This window comes from Papio anubis, chromosome 3 (assembly GCF_008728515.1).
Source record: "Papio anubis isolate 15944 chromosome 3, Panubis1.0, whole genome shotgun sequence".
Taxonomy (NCBI): Eukaryota; Metazoa; Chordata; class Mammalia; order Primates; family Cercopithecidae; genus Papio; species Papio anubis.
Genome location: NC_044978.1, coordinates 113765686 through 113787539, shown reverse-complemented (window position 1 = coordinate 113787539; position 21854 = coordinate 113765686). Strand labels below are relative to the sequence as shown.

The 21854-nt window shown below is 33.1% G+C and overlaps 1 protein-coding gene across 2 annotated transcripts in view; it reads left to right on the top strand.

Annotated features, from left to right (window-relative positions):
- The window catches only part of CSN2 (casein beta), an 86069-nt gene extending 69479 nt beyond the window's left edge, over positions 1–16590 (top strand). Inside the window, exons 1-9 of one of the 2 annotated variants that reach the window (XM_009206997.4) lie at positions 3544–9022; positions 11225–11287; positions 12005–12031; positions 12136–12162; positions 13155–13175; positions 13267–13311; positions 14423–14953; positions 15516–15557; positions 16257–16590. In XM_009206997.4, coding sequence (XP_009205261.1) covers positions 11237–11287; positions 12005–12031; positions 12136–12162; positions 13155–13175; positions 13267–13311; positions 14423–14953; positions 15516–15521 — 708 coding nt within the window. In that variant the 5' untranslated portion in view covers positions 3544–9022; positions 11225–11236 and the 3' untranslated portion in view covers positions 15522–15557; positions 16257–16590. Of the gene's footprint in view, positions 1–3543; positions 9023–11224; positions 11288–12004; positions 12032–12135; positions 12163–13154; positions 13176–13266; positions 13312–14422; positions 14954–15515; positions 15558–16256 lie in introns of those variants that run through there. The other variant, XM_017958782.3, reaches the window with a different exon arrangement.
- The last annotated feature ends 5264 nt before the right edge of the window (positions 16591–21854 follow it).

Below are 21854 nucleotides of genomic sequence, written 5' to 3'. Positions count from 1 at the left end.
TAAGATTGATAGACTTCTAGGTAGACTAATAAGAAAAAAGAAAATGAGAAGATCCAAATAAACACAATCAGGAATGACAAAGGGGACATTACCACCAACCCCATAGAAATAAAAAAAAAAAAAAAAAAACACCCTCAGAAGCTTTTAGGAACACCTGTAAGTACACAAACTAGAAACACTAGAAGAAATGGAGAGATTCCTAGAAAAATACATTCTCCCATAATTGAGCCAGGAAGAAATTGAAACTCTGAACAGAACAATAATGAGTTCTGAAATTGAGTAAGTCATAAAAAACTTTCTAACCAGAAAAAGCCCTGAAGCAGATGCATTTACAACTGAATTCTACAAGACATATAAAGAAGATTTGGCACCAATCCTCCTGAAATTATTCCAAAAAATCAAAAAAGAGGGACTTGCTCATAACTTATTCTATGAAGCCAGCATCATTCTCATCCAAAATCAGGCAGACACACACACACACACACACACAAACTTTATGTCAATATCCCTGATGAACATAGATGCAAAAGTCCTCCATAAAATACTAACAAAGTGAATATAGTAGCACATCAAAAAACTAATCCACCATGATCAAGTAGGCTTTATTCTTGGGATGCAAGGTTGGTTCAACATAAACAAATCAATAAATGTGATTCTTCACATAAACAGAAATAAAAACATAACCCATATGATCATTTCAATAGACTCATAAAAAGCATTAGATAAAATTCATTACCCTTTCATTTTAAAAACACTTAACAAACTAGGTATCAAAGGTACATACCTCAAAATAATAAGAGTAATCTCTGACAGACCCACAGCCAAAATCATAATGAATGGGCAAAAACTGGAAGTATTCTCCTTGAGAACCAGAACAAGACAAGGATATTTACTCTTGTCACTCCTATTCAACATAGTATTGGAAGTCATATTCAGAGCAAGCAGACAAAAGAAATATAAGGTATCCAAATAGGAAGAGAGGTAGTCAAACTATCTTTCTTCTCAGATTTTATGATTCTATACTTAGAAAACCCCATAGTCTCTGCCCAAAGACTTATAGATATGATAAACAACTTCAGCAAATTTTGTTTGAGTTAGTTTCATAATACAAATTCAATGTGTTAATCTCAGTAGCATTTCTATACACCAATAACATCCAATCTGAGAACCAAATCAAGGATGCAATTGCATTCACAGTCGCCACAAAATGAATATAATACTGAGAAATACAGCTAACCAAGGAGGTAAAATATCTCTACAATGAAAATTACAAAACATTGCTGAAAGAACTCAGCGGCTACACAAACAAATGGAAAAATATTCCAGGCTCATAGGTAGAAAGAATCAATATTGTTAAAATGGTCATATGGCCCAGAGCAATTCACAGAATTGATGCTATTCCTATGAAACTACTAATGATATTTTTCACAGAATTAGAAAAAAAATTCTGAAATTCATTTGGAACCATAAAGAACCTAAATAACCAAAGCAATTTTAAGCCAAAAGAACAAAGCTGAAGGCGTCACACTGTGTGACTTCAAACTATACTACAAGACTAAAGTAATCAATACATCATGGTACTGGTACAAAAACAGATATATAGACCAATTGAACAGGTTGGAGAAAGTGGAAATAAAGCCACACACCTACAACGATCAGATCTTTGACAAAGCTGACAAAAACAAGCAATGAGGAAAGGATTTTCTGGTTGATAAACGGACTTTTTAGTCACTGAATGATAACTTGCTAACAATATGCAGAAGACTGAAACTGGACTTTACTTTTCACCATGTATAGAAATTAACTCGTGATGGATTAAAGACTTAAATGTAAAATCTAAGTCTAAAACTTTAAAAATTCCAGAAGAAAACATAGGAAACATCATTCTGGACATTGGCCTTGGCAAAGACTTCAAAAAATCTCCAAAAGCAACTGCAAAAAATAAAGAAACGAACAAACAAAAAATATTGATAAGTGGGACTTAATTAAACTAAACAGCTTCTACACACAAAAGAAACTATTGAGTAAACAGACAACCTACAGAATGGGATAAAATATTTAGAAACTATGTATCTAACAAAGGTCTAATATCTCGAACCTATAAGGAACTTAAACAAGTCAACAACAAAAAAAATGAACGACCCCATTAAATATGGGAAAGAAGCATGAACAGATACTTCTCAAAAGAAGACATACATGTGGCGAACAATCATATGAAAAAATACTCAACATTACTAATCATTAGGGAAATGCAAATCAAAACTACAGTAAGGTACCATCTCATACCAGTCAGAATGGCTATTGTAAAAAAGCCAAAAAATAACCGATGCTGTTGAGGTTGTAGAGAAAATGGAATGCTTATACTCTGCTGGTAGGAATGTAAATTAGTTCAGACCCTGTGGAAAGCATTTTGGTGAAATCTTAATTCACTCAAAATATAGCTACCATTTAACCTAGTAGTCCAATTACTGGCTATATTCCCAAAGGAATACAAATCACTCTACCATAAAGACATATACATACATATGTTCGTTGCAGCAATATTAATAATAACAAAGACATGGAATCAACCTAGAAGCCCATCAGTGGTGGACTGGATAAAGAAAATATCGTGCATATGCACCATATAATATTAATACTATGCAACTATAAAGAAGAATGATATCATGTCCTTAGTAGCAACATGGATGGAACTGGAGGCTATCCTGAGCAAATTAATGCAGTAACATAAGACTACTACTTGTTCTCACTTTTTTAAGTAAGAGCTAACCATCAGCAACACACGGACACAAAGAATGGAAAAATAGACATTATGGTTTACTTGAGGTTAGAGGTTGGGAGGAGAGTGAGGACTGGAAAATTGCCTATTGGGTATTACGCTGATTATCTTGGTGACCAAATTATCTGTATACCCATCCTCCACAACATGCAATTTGCCCACATAACAAACTTGTGCATGTACCCCTTGAACCTTACACAAAAGATGAAAAAAATAGAAAAATAAAATAAATAAAAATCAACGAAAAAATTTACAGGCATACCTCACAGACATTGTAGGTCCACTTCCAGATCACCACAGTGAAGCAAATATTTCAATAAATATAAATAAAGATTTATCCAGCCTAAAATGTCAATAGTGCTGAGGTTAAGAAACTCTGGTCCAAAGTATAGTATGTGCTTCTTAAGTGTATCCTGAGCTGGAATGAAATTTTATGATTATATGTACAATAAGAGCAGTTAGTGTCAAATGAGAAGTGTGTCCTATGAATCAGGGTTATGGGCTTTATGCGTTCGTGATACTTGCTTCATGAACGTGTTCTCTAAGCTCGTTTTTCTTATCCCATGATTCTTGCTTACCTTTATTAGTTAATTTTAGTAGCCATATTTCAGAGATGTCATTTATTATATTCAAATAATCCCATTGAAGGAATTAAAATACTCTAACTGTATAAGAAATGCTACACTATTTTTCTTTATATAATAATTTAATTACATGTCATATTTTTCATAAATTTGAATCATTATATAAATCCACATGATTTATTTATTTTCCTTTTTCCTTCTATATTTTGATGGTTTTTAAACAGTATTCCAAATGTTATAAGAAAGAGGTTTCTAGTACCAACTCTATCTCTAAATTAGAGATAAAATCTTGAACCAATCATGGAACCTTGCAGGTCTAATGTTTTTCCTTCTCTAAAATAACCTTAGAATGTTACGTAGATAATATGTAGGTTCTCTTCCAGTTATTATTCCTTGAACATTTGATGTCCTTTTATTTTACTCTTTATCCTGCCTTCATACCTGCTTGCTTTCTTCAAGGCTTTATTTACATGGCTTCAGTTATTACCTTTATGCTTCACCCACATCTCATGCTTGCGTATCTCATATTCATCACCCAATATAGAAAAGAGCATTGGGTGAACAAATTCTGTTGCTGACAAGTAGTACTAGAACTCTTTGCACTGAATATATCCTGCTTCTCATTCAGGGCTGTTTTATAAAATTTCAGTGGGTGCAGTTCTAATTTTACCTCTGAAAATAACAATTCTTAAACTGTTCATTGTGAAAGCCTGGGTTGCCCCACATGGTATTTTGCTTATTTGTCATTGTGTTCTGATGCTTACTGGGCTCTTAGCACCTGGCTTTATCTTATATCTCTGGCTTTTCAATTTTTCCTTAGGCAAGACTCTTATTCTAGTGCTTTCCTTGTTCATGGTTTTGCCCGCTTTTCTGGCCTAATCAAGTCTGTAATTATACTTTTTAGTGTGACTAAAAATTGATGAGCTTTACAAGGATGTGTTGTATTTATAGAATAATGCATAAAGCATTTTTCTAAGAAAATACAAATGATATGCAGAATGGATAAAGCATGCTTGTTTTTGTATTATTTTCTTAGAAATCTTACTTTGTTGCCTGTGACCTTGGCAGCTCAGAGCTAAACCACAAAGCCACACTGGGTAGCTAGGGCCTTTCCTAGTTGGTCTTAGGACACTGGAATAATTTCATCATTTATTTCCTGGCTTCCTCCTGGCTCAGTATGAACAAAAAATGAGTATCAGCAGACCAATTCAAATGTATAGTAGACATTGACTTGGGTTTTCTGAGAAATATGGAATATATGTGACAATCAGGAGTGTCCCCCTCATTCATAGATCTAGCATGATATTAATGCAAGGTATATTATAAAGAAAAATTATTATTTAGGTCTACACTCTGCTTATTTAATTTAGAAGGGCATCTATTTGTGCTTAAGTTCTGAATATATGTGTTATAGGCAGTGAATAGAAAAAAATTATAAGAATTAGTAACATGCCACACAGCCAAATACTTATGAATAGCAATCACTAAAGAGGCAAGGAAATTTGCAGACCGATTTTGTAAATGGGTACAACTCAAATATTTTGAAGCCTATCTCAGCCTCTACTTTCATACTTTGCCCAAGGCCCTGCTCTTTTCTATGATTCAGTATCCTTTTTTGCCTCCATTTTCTATACTTTCATAAACATTAGCAATCAACATTTACCTACTGGAAAACAAAAACAGAGAACGTGAGCTCAAACTTGGTCAGTTTCATTTTAATAAATGTGTACCTGTATCATTTGTTCTCTAAAAATAGCCATTCTCTAAATGTTACTGTCCATCTTAAACCTTTCAATAGATCCCTCAATCTACAGAATAAAATGCACATTCCTTAGGAGCAATGCATGCTTTTTCCATCATCGTCTGATCCCTTTCTCTTTTTCTGTTCACATCTTCATCCACTCTCTTCCTTGCACTTCATTATCCAGGTTCACTACTTTCACTACTTGATTTAGTTCTGGTTACTTGTTTCTCATATCCAAGACTACAATCTTTAACTACTTTTAGCTAGAATTCTCTTTCCTCTTCAGATTAACTGATTTATCTGGCTTCAGGATTCTGCTCATGACTCACGGCCTCATGGAGATTCTATTTTCCTCTGCCGTGAATCAACTAAAATGAACTAGCTATTCTCCTTCTGTCAATTGCACCTTCTTACAGCTTTATTAACATATCCCTTACATGTTGTAACAAGTAGATTTTTGTATCTGTTTTCTCATGAAGATTTTGACCTCCTTGTGGTCAAATGCACCTTTTATTTATCATTTTATTCTGGATAATTTAGGAAATGCCTGCAAAGATAGATATTTAATATGAAATACATTTTCCCCTAACAAATTTTATGTTCAGCTATTTTCAGCATTCTGAATGCAAGGCTATTCCTTGGATCTAGTCATTATCCAGAAATTCTCTTCTTTCTAATGCTGAAATTCCCGACTGAAAACATCTTTTTCTGTACTTCTCAAAATTGGTCTCTTATTAGGCCAGGTCTTTGCCTTTCTTGCCATCACTAGTCATTCAAGCCCGCTTTTTAGTACGCTAGCTTAACCAGTACCTCATGGTTTGCCATTTTTAACACAAACACTATTAATCCCAACCCTACCCTAACAATTCTCTTAACTTATTGATACTAAATCTCCGCCATCTTGCCATCCATCTACTTAGATAAAAAATCTGATATATAATCTCATATAAGTCATAATTATTGCTCGTGGATTTGTTATTCATTTTCATTTTCACATAAACCAAAATTTCTACTCTTTCAAAATTACATATATTTAACATGTACAGCATGTTTTGATACTTATATAGTGAAATGATTACTGTAGTCAAGCAAATTAATAAGTCCATCACCTCACATAGGTTACTCTTTTTATCTTGTGGTAAGAACACCTAAAATCTACTTTCAGCAAATTTTTATTATATAATAAAATATTAATGATTATCATCCTCACACTGTACATTACATGTCTAAACTTATTCATCCTACATAACGGCAGCTTTGTTTCCTTTGACCTACATCTCCTTATCTATCTCCCATCCTGAACCCCTGATACCCATCATTCTACTCTTTGTTTCTATATATTCAACTTTTAAAACAAGATTCCACATGTAAATAACATTGTGTAATATTTTTCCTTCTGTATCTGGCTTAGTTCTCTTAAAGATTCAACTATGTATAACCATGTCCTTCAATTTCAGTTGAGAACTCCCCCTTTCACCTCACTAGAAAATTAAGACCATTCAACATCAACTTCTCTACCTTTTATTTCAAACATGTATTATATCTGTTTATCTTCTTCCTTTTTTATTTTATTAGGAAAACTGGTACATTTTTTATAGGTCTTATTCTTTTCACCATGACTCTATAGGAACTTGTTCCATTAATTTACTCCAACTTATTTGGTATGTTTCAACTCTCTCTTTACTGGCCTCTTTCTTGTAAGCTACAAGTCTTCCTAACCCTAAAAATACCTTCCCGTGGTTCTGACTATCCCGGTATACCTAGTCACAATGTTATAGTTCTCCTTATCTCCTCTTCTAAATTTCTCAGAAGGGCAGTATACATATGTTGCTTTTAATTCCTCACAAATTACTTACTTCTTAACCATTTGGAGTGTATCTCAATCATCTGTGTAGCATTTCACTGTTGACTTCAGTTGCTTCCTCTAGCAATGCAGGGTATCAAGGAGAAGGGATGGACTCTGTACTCTCTTCTTCTTGATACTGTGGTTTTTTTTTTTTCCTATGTCCTTTCGTTATACCAGTCCCTATAAAAGAAAGGATACTTGAATTTTGTTTTGTACAATTTCTTTTCTCACTTGATACTCTTTCCCTAGAGACGTTCACTTACTCCTTTGAGGGGAGAAATTATCTTTAAAAATTATACTCATGATTATTTCTGGAGTATTACATTTAATTTAAAACATCTTCTGGACACCTTCAAATTTATCATGAAGTGTTTCATTTCTAATTTCAGCCTGGTTTCATATCTTGATTTATAATATGGCTAACTTTTCAGTCACTCAGGAATAATATATTAATTCATTTCCCCAATTTTTCACATTTCTCACGTTTTAATGAGAAGTTTGTCTTTCTATTGCCTAAGATGCCCAGGACCATTTCCCCACTTGAAATCATCATAATGTCTGTCTTAGGCTACTGTAATAACCTCACATAACAACTTCCTTTACTAGGTTACCTGAGTTACTGTCATAAAGTTATAGAATCCAAGAAATTTTGCAATCCATTTTTCTTTCAAATCTTTAATATATTTGCTTCCAGTGAATTATGTCACAGTGCATGTATGACATGCACAGTCATCCATGATCTGATGACTCTGCAATTGTAACTTTTATTGTATGCTCTATGAATATCCCCAAACTTGGTATATTGCTCTTTCAGTTCCTGTGTTTTCTTCAGCCAAAATACCTATCCCCATTTAATCATCGCTCAATATTCTACTCATTCTCTAAGGCTCAACTAAAAGAGCAGTTCCTTAATGGCAAGCTCCCCTACCACACTCAGCACAGAGGCCCTACTTTTCCAATTCAGGCATGATTAAATTCTACATATTTCCACCAAATGCTACATTGATAGATTAATTTTATTTTAAAAATCAGGGGGTTAAAACATGGGCTCTGGGACTCACATGTGATCAACCAGAATCACATGTAGTCAGACAACCTGCGTCCAAATGCTATCTTTGCCATTAACAATATAGTTTTGAGCAAGTTACTTAACCTTTTGGCATCTCTGTTTTCTCAACCTAAGTATGGAGAGGAGAGCTACCTCATGATGTTCTTGTGAAGATTATACAAGATAATGTCTTTGCTTAGTGCTTGGCAAAGGGTTAGAACTAAGTAAAAAATAACCATCATTATGTTATCATAATTATGCTTGACATGAAAAGACATAATCAATATTAAAAGGTAAATAAAACTCCGTGATACTTTGCAAAATTTTTATTACAGATTTACTGAGGATTTTGCCTTTACTAGCCACCCAGATTCCTTCTTTGAGTTGTTCCATTACAGAGGAAAGTTTATTTATCTTGTGTATAAAATATTTGTTTTAACTAAATAATTCATTATTTTTTTTCCAAATCAAGTGGCCCTGGGAGAAAAACAGTTTGCCTCAAATAACAGTTTGCCATCACGGACTTGTTATCTTGTCAGTTTCTTCATTTCAACATAAAGCTCTGACAACTGCTCAGGTTCACATGAAACTGTGGCCTTTGTGAAGCCCTGTGTATCTCTAGCGTTCACACACAATTTTCCCACAACTGAAATCTCAAGGCCCCACTAAGCCCTAAAGAGACCTAATTATGTCCATAATAACTTGGGGACAGGGCCAGAGGGTCACTATCCTCCAGTCATTGTCTGTCGTTATTGAACAGTTGCATTTCCTGGACAGGTTTCCTTTATCAACTTGTGAATTGTTCCCTTGTTACAATGATCCCCAGAATTTGTGGGGACATATAATAGGCAGAAATCATTTTCTAATCATGTGGACTTCTTGGAATTAAAGCTCACTGTTGATCTAATTTCACACCACAAAATTAGCATGTCGTTAAATATTGTATATAAACAGCCACAGAAGCTGACAGACCATCATCTGTCCAGCACTACCTTCACTTCTCTTCAATCTTGGAAAAACGGTAAGAATTTTAGATACAGATTTGTTGTATCTTCTCTTAATCACGTATTTCAAAGTAGCTTGAGCTATAGAAAGAACATAGTTGCTTAAAATATAGTGTTTGAAATAAAAGTATTTAAGGTATTACTGAAATTATTTTTAACACTTAGGCTAAAAAAGATAGAAGTGCCCTGAAGAATTTGGTAAAAAAATTGCAATGACATATAGCCTTCGCGAGTTTAAGAAAATGTAATATCTAATTTTATGCATATGTATATTTAGTATGAGGCTAGTTCGTAGTTAATATTAAAAGGAGATTCATTTTTGAATTAATCTTCCAATTTGATTTAGCATATCACAGTCATAAAAAGAAATATACTTAAATTACAGTGTGGGTAGATAAATAATTACTGGAAAAGCTTTGTCCAACAGGTAGTTTGCAGCAGTAGCATACTGAGTCAAGAAACAGAGTGAATGGTTTGGGGGTATTTACTACTTTAAATGTTTATAAACAATGTTTTTAGAAGAGTTTACTCATCAAAAGTGTCTAGAACTTCGAATTTCCCAGTTTATTATCTACTTTGTAATATTTCAGAACAATATTAAAATGAGACAGAAATACAGAATTAAGTTAAAAAGAAACAATGTGATTTACTTTGTAAGAAAATTCTTAATGGGGTAGAGAAGACTTGGAAACCATAAAGAAAGATAATAGATGATATAAAAGAAAAAGTAGCTTAGAGCGTACCAGTCGATAAAGAAACTCTGACTTAAAAATTAGTATATAGTATATTTATAGTATATAAATTAGTAGAAAAATTAGTATAATTGGTATTAGTATATATTAGTATATTTGTATGTAGCATTAGTATCATAATTATATATTAGCATATAAAATTAGTATATATTAGTAGATTAGTAATAAAATTAGTAAAGTTTGTAAGTAGATTACTTATAAAATATAGAAAATGCTGTGGGATCCTCCCCACGTGTAATTATATATAAAATAGAGTGTTATATTCTTTTTCTGAACCCTGACATAAAATATTTGGAAACTTATGGAGGTCTTAGGCCAAGTAAAATTAATAAAAAATTATTTAACATTCATAAAAAATCTAGAAAAAAATTTATTTTCCATGATAGAGAGAATTATGTTCAACCTTCAAATATTGAAAAGAACATTTTTCAAATAAATTAGAGACTTTTTTCATGAAGTATTTTTAGTCCAAAAATTGAGTTTCAAAATCTGAACATGAAGATTTGAGTGTCAAGTAATATTGTGGCATAAACATTATTTTGGAATAAAAAAAAATGTAAGAACACATAACAAGGAGATGATTTCGTACATTTTGGTCACAAATGTTAACATATATTTCACAAGAAGAGGTAGTCCCAAGCTGGACAGTGGGCAAGAGGTCCTGACTCCTTGGCAGATCATCAAGAGACCTTTGTGTACATTTTAATACAGAGAAGAGAAGAAGCCTAGTGTATAATCTCTAAAGTCATGGGGCATAAAGGAGAACAGATATTATTAGCTATTTGGGGAAGATGGATATAAACAGAGAAGAAACAAACTTTATAGTCCAACAATTCTCTGGATAGTGACACAAATAAGGAAAGTGTTAAAATGAAAATCTCAGTCTTATTGGAAATGAGGAGAAATAATTAAACTAAAATATTCATGGTAACAGTTTAGTGAAAAAAAAAAAAGATAAAAATAAAATGTGACTTTTTTGTACACATTTTCTTGATTAGTCTCTTCCAGTAGAACATCAGGGAGTAATATCAAGACTGTAATATTTTGCTCATTGCTGCAGTCCTGGTCCCTAAACAGTATCTGGCAAGAACAGATTCTAAGGAAATATTTTTAAATTAATGAACAAATCTTTCCATATATATTTATAACTTCTTTATGCCTTTTGAAAAATTCAATACTGTAAATGGGACTTTTTTAAAAGTGGGGATGAGTTGTTAGCTGAAAAATCTGAATAGCTGGCAATGAAGTTTGGAATTTGATAAATGAGAATAGCAAGCCAGAGTAGATTTTGACCTCAGTCATATGATATAACTTCTATTTAGTATTTATTCTATTTATTTTCTAAAATGCAGACTTTTTTGTTATACATTATCTCTCTTTTTAATAAAAAGTAACCTTACCTAACTAAATAAGAAAATATATCTAATTGACCTATCTATCACCATTCCATTTTTTCTCCGTTCACAGGACTTAGTAGCCATGAAGGTCATCATTCTCGCCTGCCTGGTGGCTCTTGCTCTTGCAAGGGAGGTATGTGCACAAGAAAAAATTCCTAAAAATCAAGAAATAGTAGACTATATGCCTATTTGTAGAGAATAACATCACCAACATTTTTTACTGTATAATAAAGAAGAATTTCATGAAAATTATTTTGACTTCTATCAAAATCATTTATATTTACTCACTGTCTTAACAGTTTCCTATAGTGCTCCAAATGCTTCCTACACCAATATGCTGCTAGTCACTAAAGAAAAAGCAAACAAATCAATAAGTAATAAAAAATCATAAAAATGGCAACAAATATATGCATAAATAACAACTCCACAGATGCTCAACCTAGATAAACATATCTTATTCCAGTCATAAAATGTATATATATCTTATAGCCTAGGGCACTGGGTCCAAGTCTGTCTATACAAAGACATCCATAGGATGAAGTACAGACACAATCATAATCCTAATCATACATTCATAATAATATAATAATAATATTTAATACAAATTAAAATGACTCTTAACCATCAAAAACTATCTTTAATAAATGTAAGATAAAAGTGTATTAATAAAAATTACTAAATGTAAAAGACATTAAAGCAATTACCTTTCAAGCCTCAAAAGTCATATAACATTTTTAATTTGTCAAATTTGTGAAAGAGATAGATCTGCATAAATGATGTAAAAATTAAGTAGGATACATGTTTAACAATGAATTAGCTATGGAAACTGAATTTTTAAACATCTTTTCAGAGGGAACAATCCAGTGCATCCTCTGAGGTAAGATTTTTTTTTTTTAGAGAAAATTTATGAACCATAAAATAGTAAAATTCTCTAATGATCTAGAAGATGTAGCTGGTTGTCATTTTTTTTTTTTTCCACAGACTGTAGAAAATCTTTCAAGCAGTGAGGTAAGTTAACATTCTGCCCAATTTTAGAAGAGTAAAATCCTGTGCTATTTTTCTATGATGTTACATCATGGCAGTTAAGCTAATGCCGCTATATCAATGACATATAAGTTCTAGTATACATTTCCTTTATATATGTTTAAGGACAATAAGTATCTGGAAAATACAACATTCTAGAACTTTCTAAATTGGCTTGCTACTCGAAATTGTGTTATGTTGCTTCCTTTTTTTTTTTTTTTTTTTTTTTAATGAACCATACTGTCCTGTTTTCTGCCTTGAACTCTCTTTACTCTGAACTCATTCACTTTGAGCATATATTGAGGGTCTTCTATGGGTCAGACATCGACTAGGAGCTGTGGTACAAACTGAAAAGATAGAGATGTGAGTGATAGTTAAGAGCTTGCTAAGCAGTAGGTAAGCAGATATGCAAAAGTACACATTTTATAATTACAATAGCCACTTTAGTAAATAAGTGAGATTTAGTGTAGTCCTAAATCTACCTGAGAGAGTCAGGTAGATATTTATTCTTACATCTCTCTTCTTGGGTGTGTGATCGCTTGATAAGTAAATGGTACCTCAATAGACTGTTTCTTCAGGAAGGTTATATGATCCTTAAGGGAAATGTTTAACTCTTCTGATTCATTTGAAGTGATCATAATGTATCAATTGTTATTAGAATATATTTTCAAAGAGTATTTCCTTTTTTAAAAAACCATATGGGGTTTTAGAGATCATTTGTTGTCAGGGAATGACCATGGTGGTAGAGAGAAATTAGCATCTATTAATTGCTTTTTTTGTGCCATGTCCTTGACTGCATTCATCTGACTTTCTTTTATACAACAAGCTTATATAGAACAATTTAATATATAAGCTTTAATGATTATACAAAGTTATTAATGCTATTATCAAACAATTAATGCCTTTATTTCCTGATTTATATTGCAAAGTAAGAATTGTTAAAACTAAATCTAATTTTATTTTATATTTTTCTGTAGGAATCTATTACACAATACAAGGTAAATTTTCACATTTAAAATGTACATATTTTCAAAATTTCCTCTAATTTTTACAGATGGTAACATATTTTTATATATGATTTATTTTTAGCAGACAGTTGAGAAGGTTAAACATGAGGACCAGCAGCAAAGAGAGGTAATTTGTTAACGATAAATATATTTCTAAAATTATCATAAAGTATAATACATACAAAAATATTTATAATGTATATGTTGATTCTAAAGAATGATAATAAAATAAATGCCATATACCCATGAACCGCTGTAAAAAAATTAAACATTGATAAAGTCAATATATTTTCTAGGATATGCATGCATTTTTAAACTTATAATTAATTTCTGGAATATAGACTAAATACTTAATGATATTACTAATGGTATATCTGTTTTCAACAAGTGCACATTGGTGGGAACATTTCCAGGTTGGGAACTATGATCCTCTTATTTTCAAGGTGGATATGGTAATGAAAAGGAGTATACAGCTGGTAAAAAAAAACCAAAACTATGTAGAATTTGTGCCATACTGCCTTCATTCCCATATGGACAACACAAAATCCTGTATTTCATTAAATTACATTTATGGTGATATGTTTACCTAATCATAATTTTCAGTTGCTTTGTGTATCAATGAATTGTTTTGTGTCACATAAAATATTTTTTAAATCAATTTTAAAGAAAAAACTCAATGTCTCTTGAAAGACTCAAGAGACTATCTTCTCCCAAGGGAAGGAACGCAAGAATTTGGCTGGTGTTAAATCACTTCCTGAGATAAGCCGCAAATTAAGACTGATTTTCTTTTTCATCAAACCAAAACAAAACAAAAATGAACCTTGGAATTGTCCCTCTAAGTCTTTTTAAACTGACCTCTTTTCACTGTGTGAAAACAATTTGGTCTATTATTGGCACAACTGTGTTGAAAAGTAAATTCTCTCTGAAGACCAAAGTGTACGGTTACAGCTAAACAGGCAATTCAGGCAAAGGTTAAAAGAATGTTTCTGAAATATCCAAACATTGATTTCACTTTGGCTGTGTAGTTACCCATGAAGTGAGTGGATTAAAATCTTTCAACAAACATTTTACTCATTTTTCTTCACATGACTCAAGATAATTTCTTAACAAAATAAGTGAAATATTTTCTTCCTCTCTTTCTACTCATTTATCATTGCCTAAAAGAGAGAAATGAATTCATTATGAATGGCAATTATAGCTGAATCAAGGACTCAAAGATTCTTTTTCCTTCTTTCCAGGATGAACGCCAGGATAAAATCGACCCCTCTTTCCAGCCACAGCCTCTGATCTATCCATTCGTTGAGCCTATCCCCTATGGTTTTCTTCCACAAAACATTCTGCCTCTTGCTCAGCCTGCTGTGGTGCTGCCTGTCCCTCAGCCTGAAATAATGGAAGTCCCTAAAGCTAGAGACACTATTTACACTAAAGGCAGAGTGATGCCCGTCCATAAATCTCCAATGATGCCCTTTTTTGAGCCTCAAATCCCAAAACTCACTGATTTTGAAAATCTGCATCTTCCTCTGCCTCTGCTCCAGCCCTTGATGCACCAGGTCCCTCAGCCTATTCCTCAGACTCTTGCGCTTCCCCCTCAGCCCCTGTGGTCTGTTCCTCAGCCCAAAGTCCTGCCTATCCCCCAGCAAGTGGTGCCCTACCCTCAGAGAGCTGTGCCTGTTCAAGCCCTTCTTCTCAGCCAAGAACTTCTACTTGATCCCACCCGCCAGATCTACCCTGTGACTCAGCCACTTGCCCCAGTTCATAACCCCATTAGGGTAAGTCCAAATTTACTGACTTTGCTGTTTCATTCAAGATGTGTATGTGATGGTAGAATAAAAGAATAAATGTAGAGTAAATGAATAAAATAAAGCAGTTTAGATAAGTGATTCTTAATGCTTACCTATACAATAGAATCATCTGGAGAACTTTTCCCCACAAATCCCAATGCCTATGCCTACCCAGATATTCTAATATAATTGTTCTGGTTTTTTGTGTAGAGGAAACTGAGTGCTGAGAAAAAAGCTATTGCATGAATTCTGATTTAATTAGTCTGTTGAGAATTCTGATTTAGATAAAGTAATTAAGGCTTACAAAAGCCAGAATTAAATTTAATAGTATGCTTGAATTTGGAATAAAAAAGCTAAAAAATATTCTATCATTTTCCTTGTGCACATCTATTTTACGCAAACCTTAGTTCACATCTTGTTTTTGCTGTAAGTATATATGAAGGCAAAAGATTGAGATGCTTATTTCACTACTTATGACATTCCTAAGGCAAGTTTTCCTACTAAGAGGCTAATTATTTATTTATTTATTTGTATTTTTTTTATTTTTAAGGTCTAAGAGGATTTCAAAATTAATTTTCCCTCCTCATTTTTGGTAAGTTTTGGGAGTTTGGAGATAAAATTGATCATTTTTATACATGATGTCTTTTCACATTTAATTCTAGAGAAGACCAATATAGTGAAAATTTCATACATATAAGAACTTTTTTTATTAATTATCAACTTAATGGTTGACTATCATTTACTGACCTGAAACTATCTATCTTTTTCATTTCAAATAACTTTAATTTTATTTATGTACTATTGATAGATTTGACTGACTTGCTTTCAAGGGCCCATATACTTACATTTGATTATCACTATTTTTAGGAAAAACAGAATATCTTTTTTATTTTACTTTTATGGAAATACATTTGAGCCTTTGTCAAAAGCCCATTTGCAGTTTTATTTCTAACCTACCCTTCATAAAATTTGTATTTACTTTACTTAAAATTATCTTTTAATTCATGAGTTCAAATTACTCCAAATGTAAACGTTAAAAAGAGAGAATAGTATTGCAATTCTAAGATGTAAAGCCTTTTGTGATTATGAAAGACTAGACATTTCACCGAAGCAATTTCAAGTTCGCTAATATTTGGTTATATGCAAACTTTATATGCTTCCAAGCCACAACAGAATGCATTTGCAATACAATTTATTTTGTGAATTAGTCACATCAAAGTTAGGAGTGAAGAGAGGTGAATATTTACATGTTATAACATAACTAATTGTATATTTGCTCTCTATTCCACAGAATTGACTGAGACTGGAAATATGATGCCTTTTTCACCTCTGTATCATGTTACCCCTAATTAAGTATGTTTGAATGAGTTTATATGGAAAAAACTTTATTCCTTTATTTATTTATATATTATATGTCATTCATTTAATTTGAAATTTGACTCATGAACTATTTACATTTTCCAAATTTTAATTCAACTAGTACCACAGAAGTTCAATATTCATTCGGAAATGCTACAAACATATGAAACATATGTATACAAATTGTTTCTGGAATTGTGCTTATTATTATTTTTTGAAGAATCTATTTCCTTTCCAGTCATTTCAATAAATTATCCTTAAGCATATTTAAGTTGTTCTTTTCTTTAAACCTAATCGACCTCTTTAAAGTTACCTTTGATTTATTATTGATGTTCAAAATAATCCTGGAAGAATGCATCAAAATTGAATAGAGTGTTTTGAGTTGAATATTAAAAGATATCAAACAATGGAGGAAAAGAAAGGATGCTTTTATACTCCATTTGCTATAGAAAGTTTTGGTTTATGCCTATTTTCCCAGTGTCATCATTATAGCTATGCCTTTCACTTTCAAAATGATCCAGCATTGGATGTTAAATTTTGTGGTGACCCGGGGAAAAAGTTTTAAACATGAAACCTGAAGCACAACTTGCCACAGGGTAGCTACATGATGCTGTAAGAGCTTTAATTCCCACATGGATAAAATACTGCAAAGAATTTTACTGCAGGTTTGATCACATATTAGTAACATGATTAGTGTACTGTATAGTACATGATAGATGATCCCTATTGCTCCACATTGCTGATATTGCTTACACCACAGCACCAAAGCATTCTAACAAATCAAAATGAACTGGGTTAATATGGTGAAACTCTGACAGCCATTAATTCTAACTGTGAAGTAGTTGTTTATTGTGATTAATTTTCTCTCTTTCTATACCAACTCCTCCACTTGTACATTCAATTATATCTTCCTGAGTTTATGTAGTGACTCATGTCTAGCAATTATCCCATCTTTCCTATATTTCCAGTGTTTCCCTGTCCCTTGTTATAACATAAGCATCATGGAAGACCTTATACTATAGTATCTCCCATCGTTGAAGAACAAACTTGCATCCTTAACACTACCTCCAAACCTCTCCCAATTATTTGGATTACTTTATATCAATTGTCATGCAAAAGTATCCATAGGGCTGTTTCCATATCTCATATCTTATTCTATTATTAACCCACTCCAATCAAATTTTTGTCCCCCACTGAAACCACTTCTTTTCAAGGTTATCATTAATTTTCATACTGCTAATTTTTGTTCATTTTACCCAACCTCTCAGTGTTATTTGGTAGAATTTGTCATCTTGACTTCCTTGAAACATCATTCTTCTCTTCATTGGAAATCCTTAACCTAATAAACCCTTGGTTCTTCTTTAATTCAAGAGACACTTCTCAGTCTCCCTTCTTCTATTTTCTCCTTTTCCAAATCCTTAAGGGTTGGAGTACCCTAGAGATTAGCCTTACTCTGGCTGATCCTGTTCAGTTCCCTGGCTTTAAGTACATTCTTATGCTAATGGCTTCCAAATCTCTATCTCCAAACGTCTTTGTTTTGTAACTCAAAACTTATGCACTCAACTGCCTTCTTGATCTCCACATCTAAGTATCTAATTAAAATCTCATACCTGGCATGACCTAGCATAGCTCTTAATCTGAATCCACTCCCCAACATGATCTTTAATCAATCTTCTCCACATCAATACATAGCTCTACACTCTCCGCTGTCGTCAAAACTAAAAGCTTAACAGTCACTATTGATTTATTCTTTTATCCTTGTTCTAGGTTGGATAGTGCCCCTCAAAATGCCATGTCTTTCTGGAAGCTCATTATTTGGAAATAGGTTAGTTTCAAATATAATTAGTTAAGATGAGGTCATACTGGAGTGATACGGGCCCTTAATCCAATATAACTGTTACTCTTATAAGAAGAGACACAGACAGAAACAGGGGAGAATGTCATATGACAACAGAAGCACAGATTGGAGTGATGCATCTACAAATCAATAAATACCCAAGATTTCTGGCAGCACCAGAAGTTAAAAGAAAGGCATGAGACTGATTGTTCACTAGATTATTCAGAGATCATGGACCTATCAACACTTTATTTTGAACTTCTAGCTTCCAGAATTGTAAGAAAACAAATAGCAGTTATTTTAAGCCACTTGGCTTATGATATTTTATTAAAGCAGCACTAGGAAATTAATACACGTTTCACATCCATTTATTAATGAGTATAGAAATTTCAACCTAGGAAATATACGTTGAATTTCTCCAATGCTCGGTAGCTCCACTATTAATAGTTTATATTGATTCATCATCATAATCTCTTACTGAAATACTATAATGGCCTCCAAAATGACTTCCCAGTTGTCCCTTCTGCAGATGTTTCTCACTAAGCAACCAGAATTATCTTTTATGAGTGTAGGTTTTCTCAAATCTATGTAGTATGTCATACAAAATAAAAAGATGAAATCTGTCATTCATTCAAAACCTTTTTTGGGGGGAGGATGTTCTTTTCATAAAATATAGACTAGATTTTTTAAACCAGTTTTATAGTGAACAAAACTAGAAAATACAGATTAAATACTTGAAAAATGTCTTTTGAAAACACTAGGGAGCTAGCAAGTTAAAAAGCATTTGTAAGACTGGGAAGAAAGTATGCCCTAAAGACAAGTCCACCATGGGTGCCTTTGTTAAATGCTAGGCATTTTTCAATAACAAGAGCACAAACTAAGAGCCTGAGAAGCTGACCCACAGACTCAGGATATGAAAATTGGGCTTGAGACCTGTCAAGGATGACAGATACTAGAAAACTTCCCAAGATATTTGTTGAGTTGATGAAAAAATATACTTCACCAGTAAAATTGAACTGAGAATAGAAAAACCTCACTGAAACTCAGCTTTGAATAATATCAATCCCTGACTGGGTAAACTGAGTGGATTAAGCTGCCAACCGGATACGCCTATGGAGAAATTAAGTGTGGATGCCTTCATCATAGGATACACAAAAATCAACGCAAGATGGACAACAGATCTAAGTGTGAATGGTGAAACAATAAAACTTCTAAGAGATAACAGAAAATATCTGTACTATTTTTGATTCAGAAAATATTTATTAACAATAACAAAGAGCACAGTAATACCATAAATTATTGAAAATTTAACTTCATTAAAGAAGTGATCATCACAGGAAACCATTCAGAGAATTAAAAGGCAAGCCAGAGTTAAGGGTATATTAGCAAAAACTATAACTGCTTGTTTCTAAAATATATAAAGAACTTCAAGTCAGTAAGAAAGACAACCAATAAAATAATCTGTAGGTTCATATGACAGTATGAGCTAGTCATGCAGCCATATTCTAGCTACATGACCAGTCTTATATTTTAATGAATGTAAAATATACATCTGCATACCATGTGACTAGTGGTTCTACTTTTTTCAGGTATATAATGAGAAAGACAAAGTTTATTCAATGACATTTATTAAAGCATGGTAAGGAAGACTTTCTTCATAACTATTGAGATAGGTACAGAGATCACTATAATGAGATTTTACATTAGGAAAGACAAATTGGGCTCAACTCCAAATACAGCATGAGCAAATAGGAATTTATAGCCAAGAAGCAGAGTGATGGTCAGTAAATGAAAAATTGCTAAGAGGAAACAACAGAGGTCATGGGGATTCTGGTTAGGCTGACTTAACAGGATTCTTGCTGAGAACAGGCCTGTATGACATTACCTGGGAAATTGTGGGGGATGAGAAACCACATCAGATATTGAAGAGAATCACATATCAAGCATGGAGGATTATTGCTAAGCAGACTCAGCAAAGTTCTTTGCTTAAACTAGATTTTACAAGGAAGTACACAGATGGGCCTAGAAGTTTTAGGAGCCTGAGTAATGTTTGGTCAAGCAAAAAAATCCTTGTCAGTGCTGGCTTCATCTACAATTCTCAATCTACCACTGGAGGTCGTTCAAATCACCTCAGTGCCAGGATGCTCAACGCTGCTTTTGATTAGGGTTTCTTGTAATGAGTTAGTCATGCAAGCATATTCTAGATGCTTGAATAATATAAACAACGGAAAACCACACTCACTGGATCACTTGAACTTAGGAGTTTGAGACTAGCCTGGGCAACATGCTGAGATCCTGTATCTACAAAACCTACAAATATTAGCCAGGTATGGTGGCACACATCTACAGTCCCAGCTACTTGGGAGACTGAGGTGGGAACGTCGCTGGAGTCTGGGGAGCGAATGTTGTGGTCAGTCAAGATCACATCACTGCACTTCAGCCTGGGTGACAAAGAACTTCTCTAAAAAAAGAGAGAGAGAGAAAAAAAAAAAAAGTGGGGGAGGGGCGGGACTGTGTGCACACACACACAGAGGAAAGATGGCCTCAGAAGATCGAGGCAGAGGTTGGATGATGCAGCTACGAAATACAGCTACAAGTTTAAGGATGCCGATGACTGCTAGCAACTACCAAAAGAAGGGCTCTTCCCTAAAGCCTTCAAAGGGAGCATGATCTTGTCAACACACTGATTTTAGGCTTCTACCTTCCCAAACTGTGAGAGAATGAATTTATGCTTTTTTCTTGAACAGTTAGTTTATGGCACTTTGTTACAGCAGTCCTTGGAAACTAATAAAAGAAGGCATCAAGATTTTGGTTAGATTTTGTTAAAAAAACTGGTTGAAATCTTGGCTCAAATTATTTAAAAAATGAAGAACCAGAAAATCTTAGCTTTACTGAAATTATTGGAAGCAACTTTTGCAAATGGGAAGACTTCGAAATATATTCTTCAAGAGAGAAATTTTTAAAATAATAAAAGCTCAAATAATGTACCAAATTTAAGATGAAATTTTACAATTTCAATTTGGTGTATCTTAAGATGAAGAATAAAGAGTTTAATGATTCTCAGCTAAATAAGTAAGCCTATAATTCAGGCCTGGGGTTATCATGGAACCACAGTCCCTTATCCAAAGGAAGAGGCCCTTCCTACCAGCAGAACCAACTAGCATTGCTCTACTGATGTATGAACACTCAGAGAAGCTGCAATGTGATCACTTCCTTTGGGTTTAGGTTCTGAATAACTGTCAGGTCTCAAGATCTGGGCAAGCCATCTTTTCAATCATATGAACATAGCTTGCAAATTAAGTCAGTACAGAAAAGAATAATAATGAGAGATGGACAAAAGAGTTAATACCCACCTTCAAGCTCTTAAATACAACAACTGTATTTCACTCTTGTAATTTGTTATGATATAATTTAAAAAATTCCTTTCTTGTTTTTGTCAGTTTGAGAGAAAGTTTATTTCTGTTACTTGGTACTATGAGAGCCCTTACAAAATCAAATCCACTTCATGCGTGCCATGTTTCTATGCTAATAGATCTTTCACTACTTATAGCTACAGAACTTAAATTTTTGAAAAAAAAAAAAAAACTGAGACCAAGATTTTGAATTACACAATTTATGTTATGGTCAGTTTGCACTGCCATAACAAAATAACATAATAAACTGGATGGCTTAAACAAAAGAAATTTGTTTCTG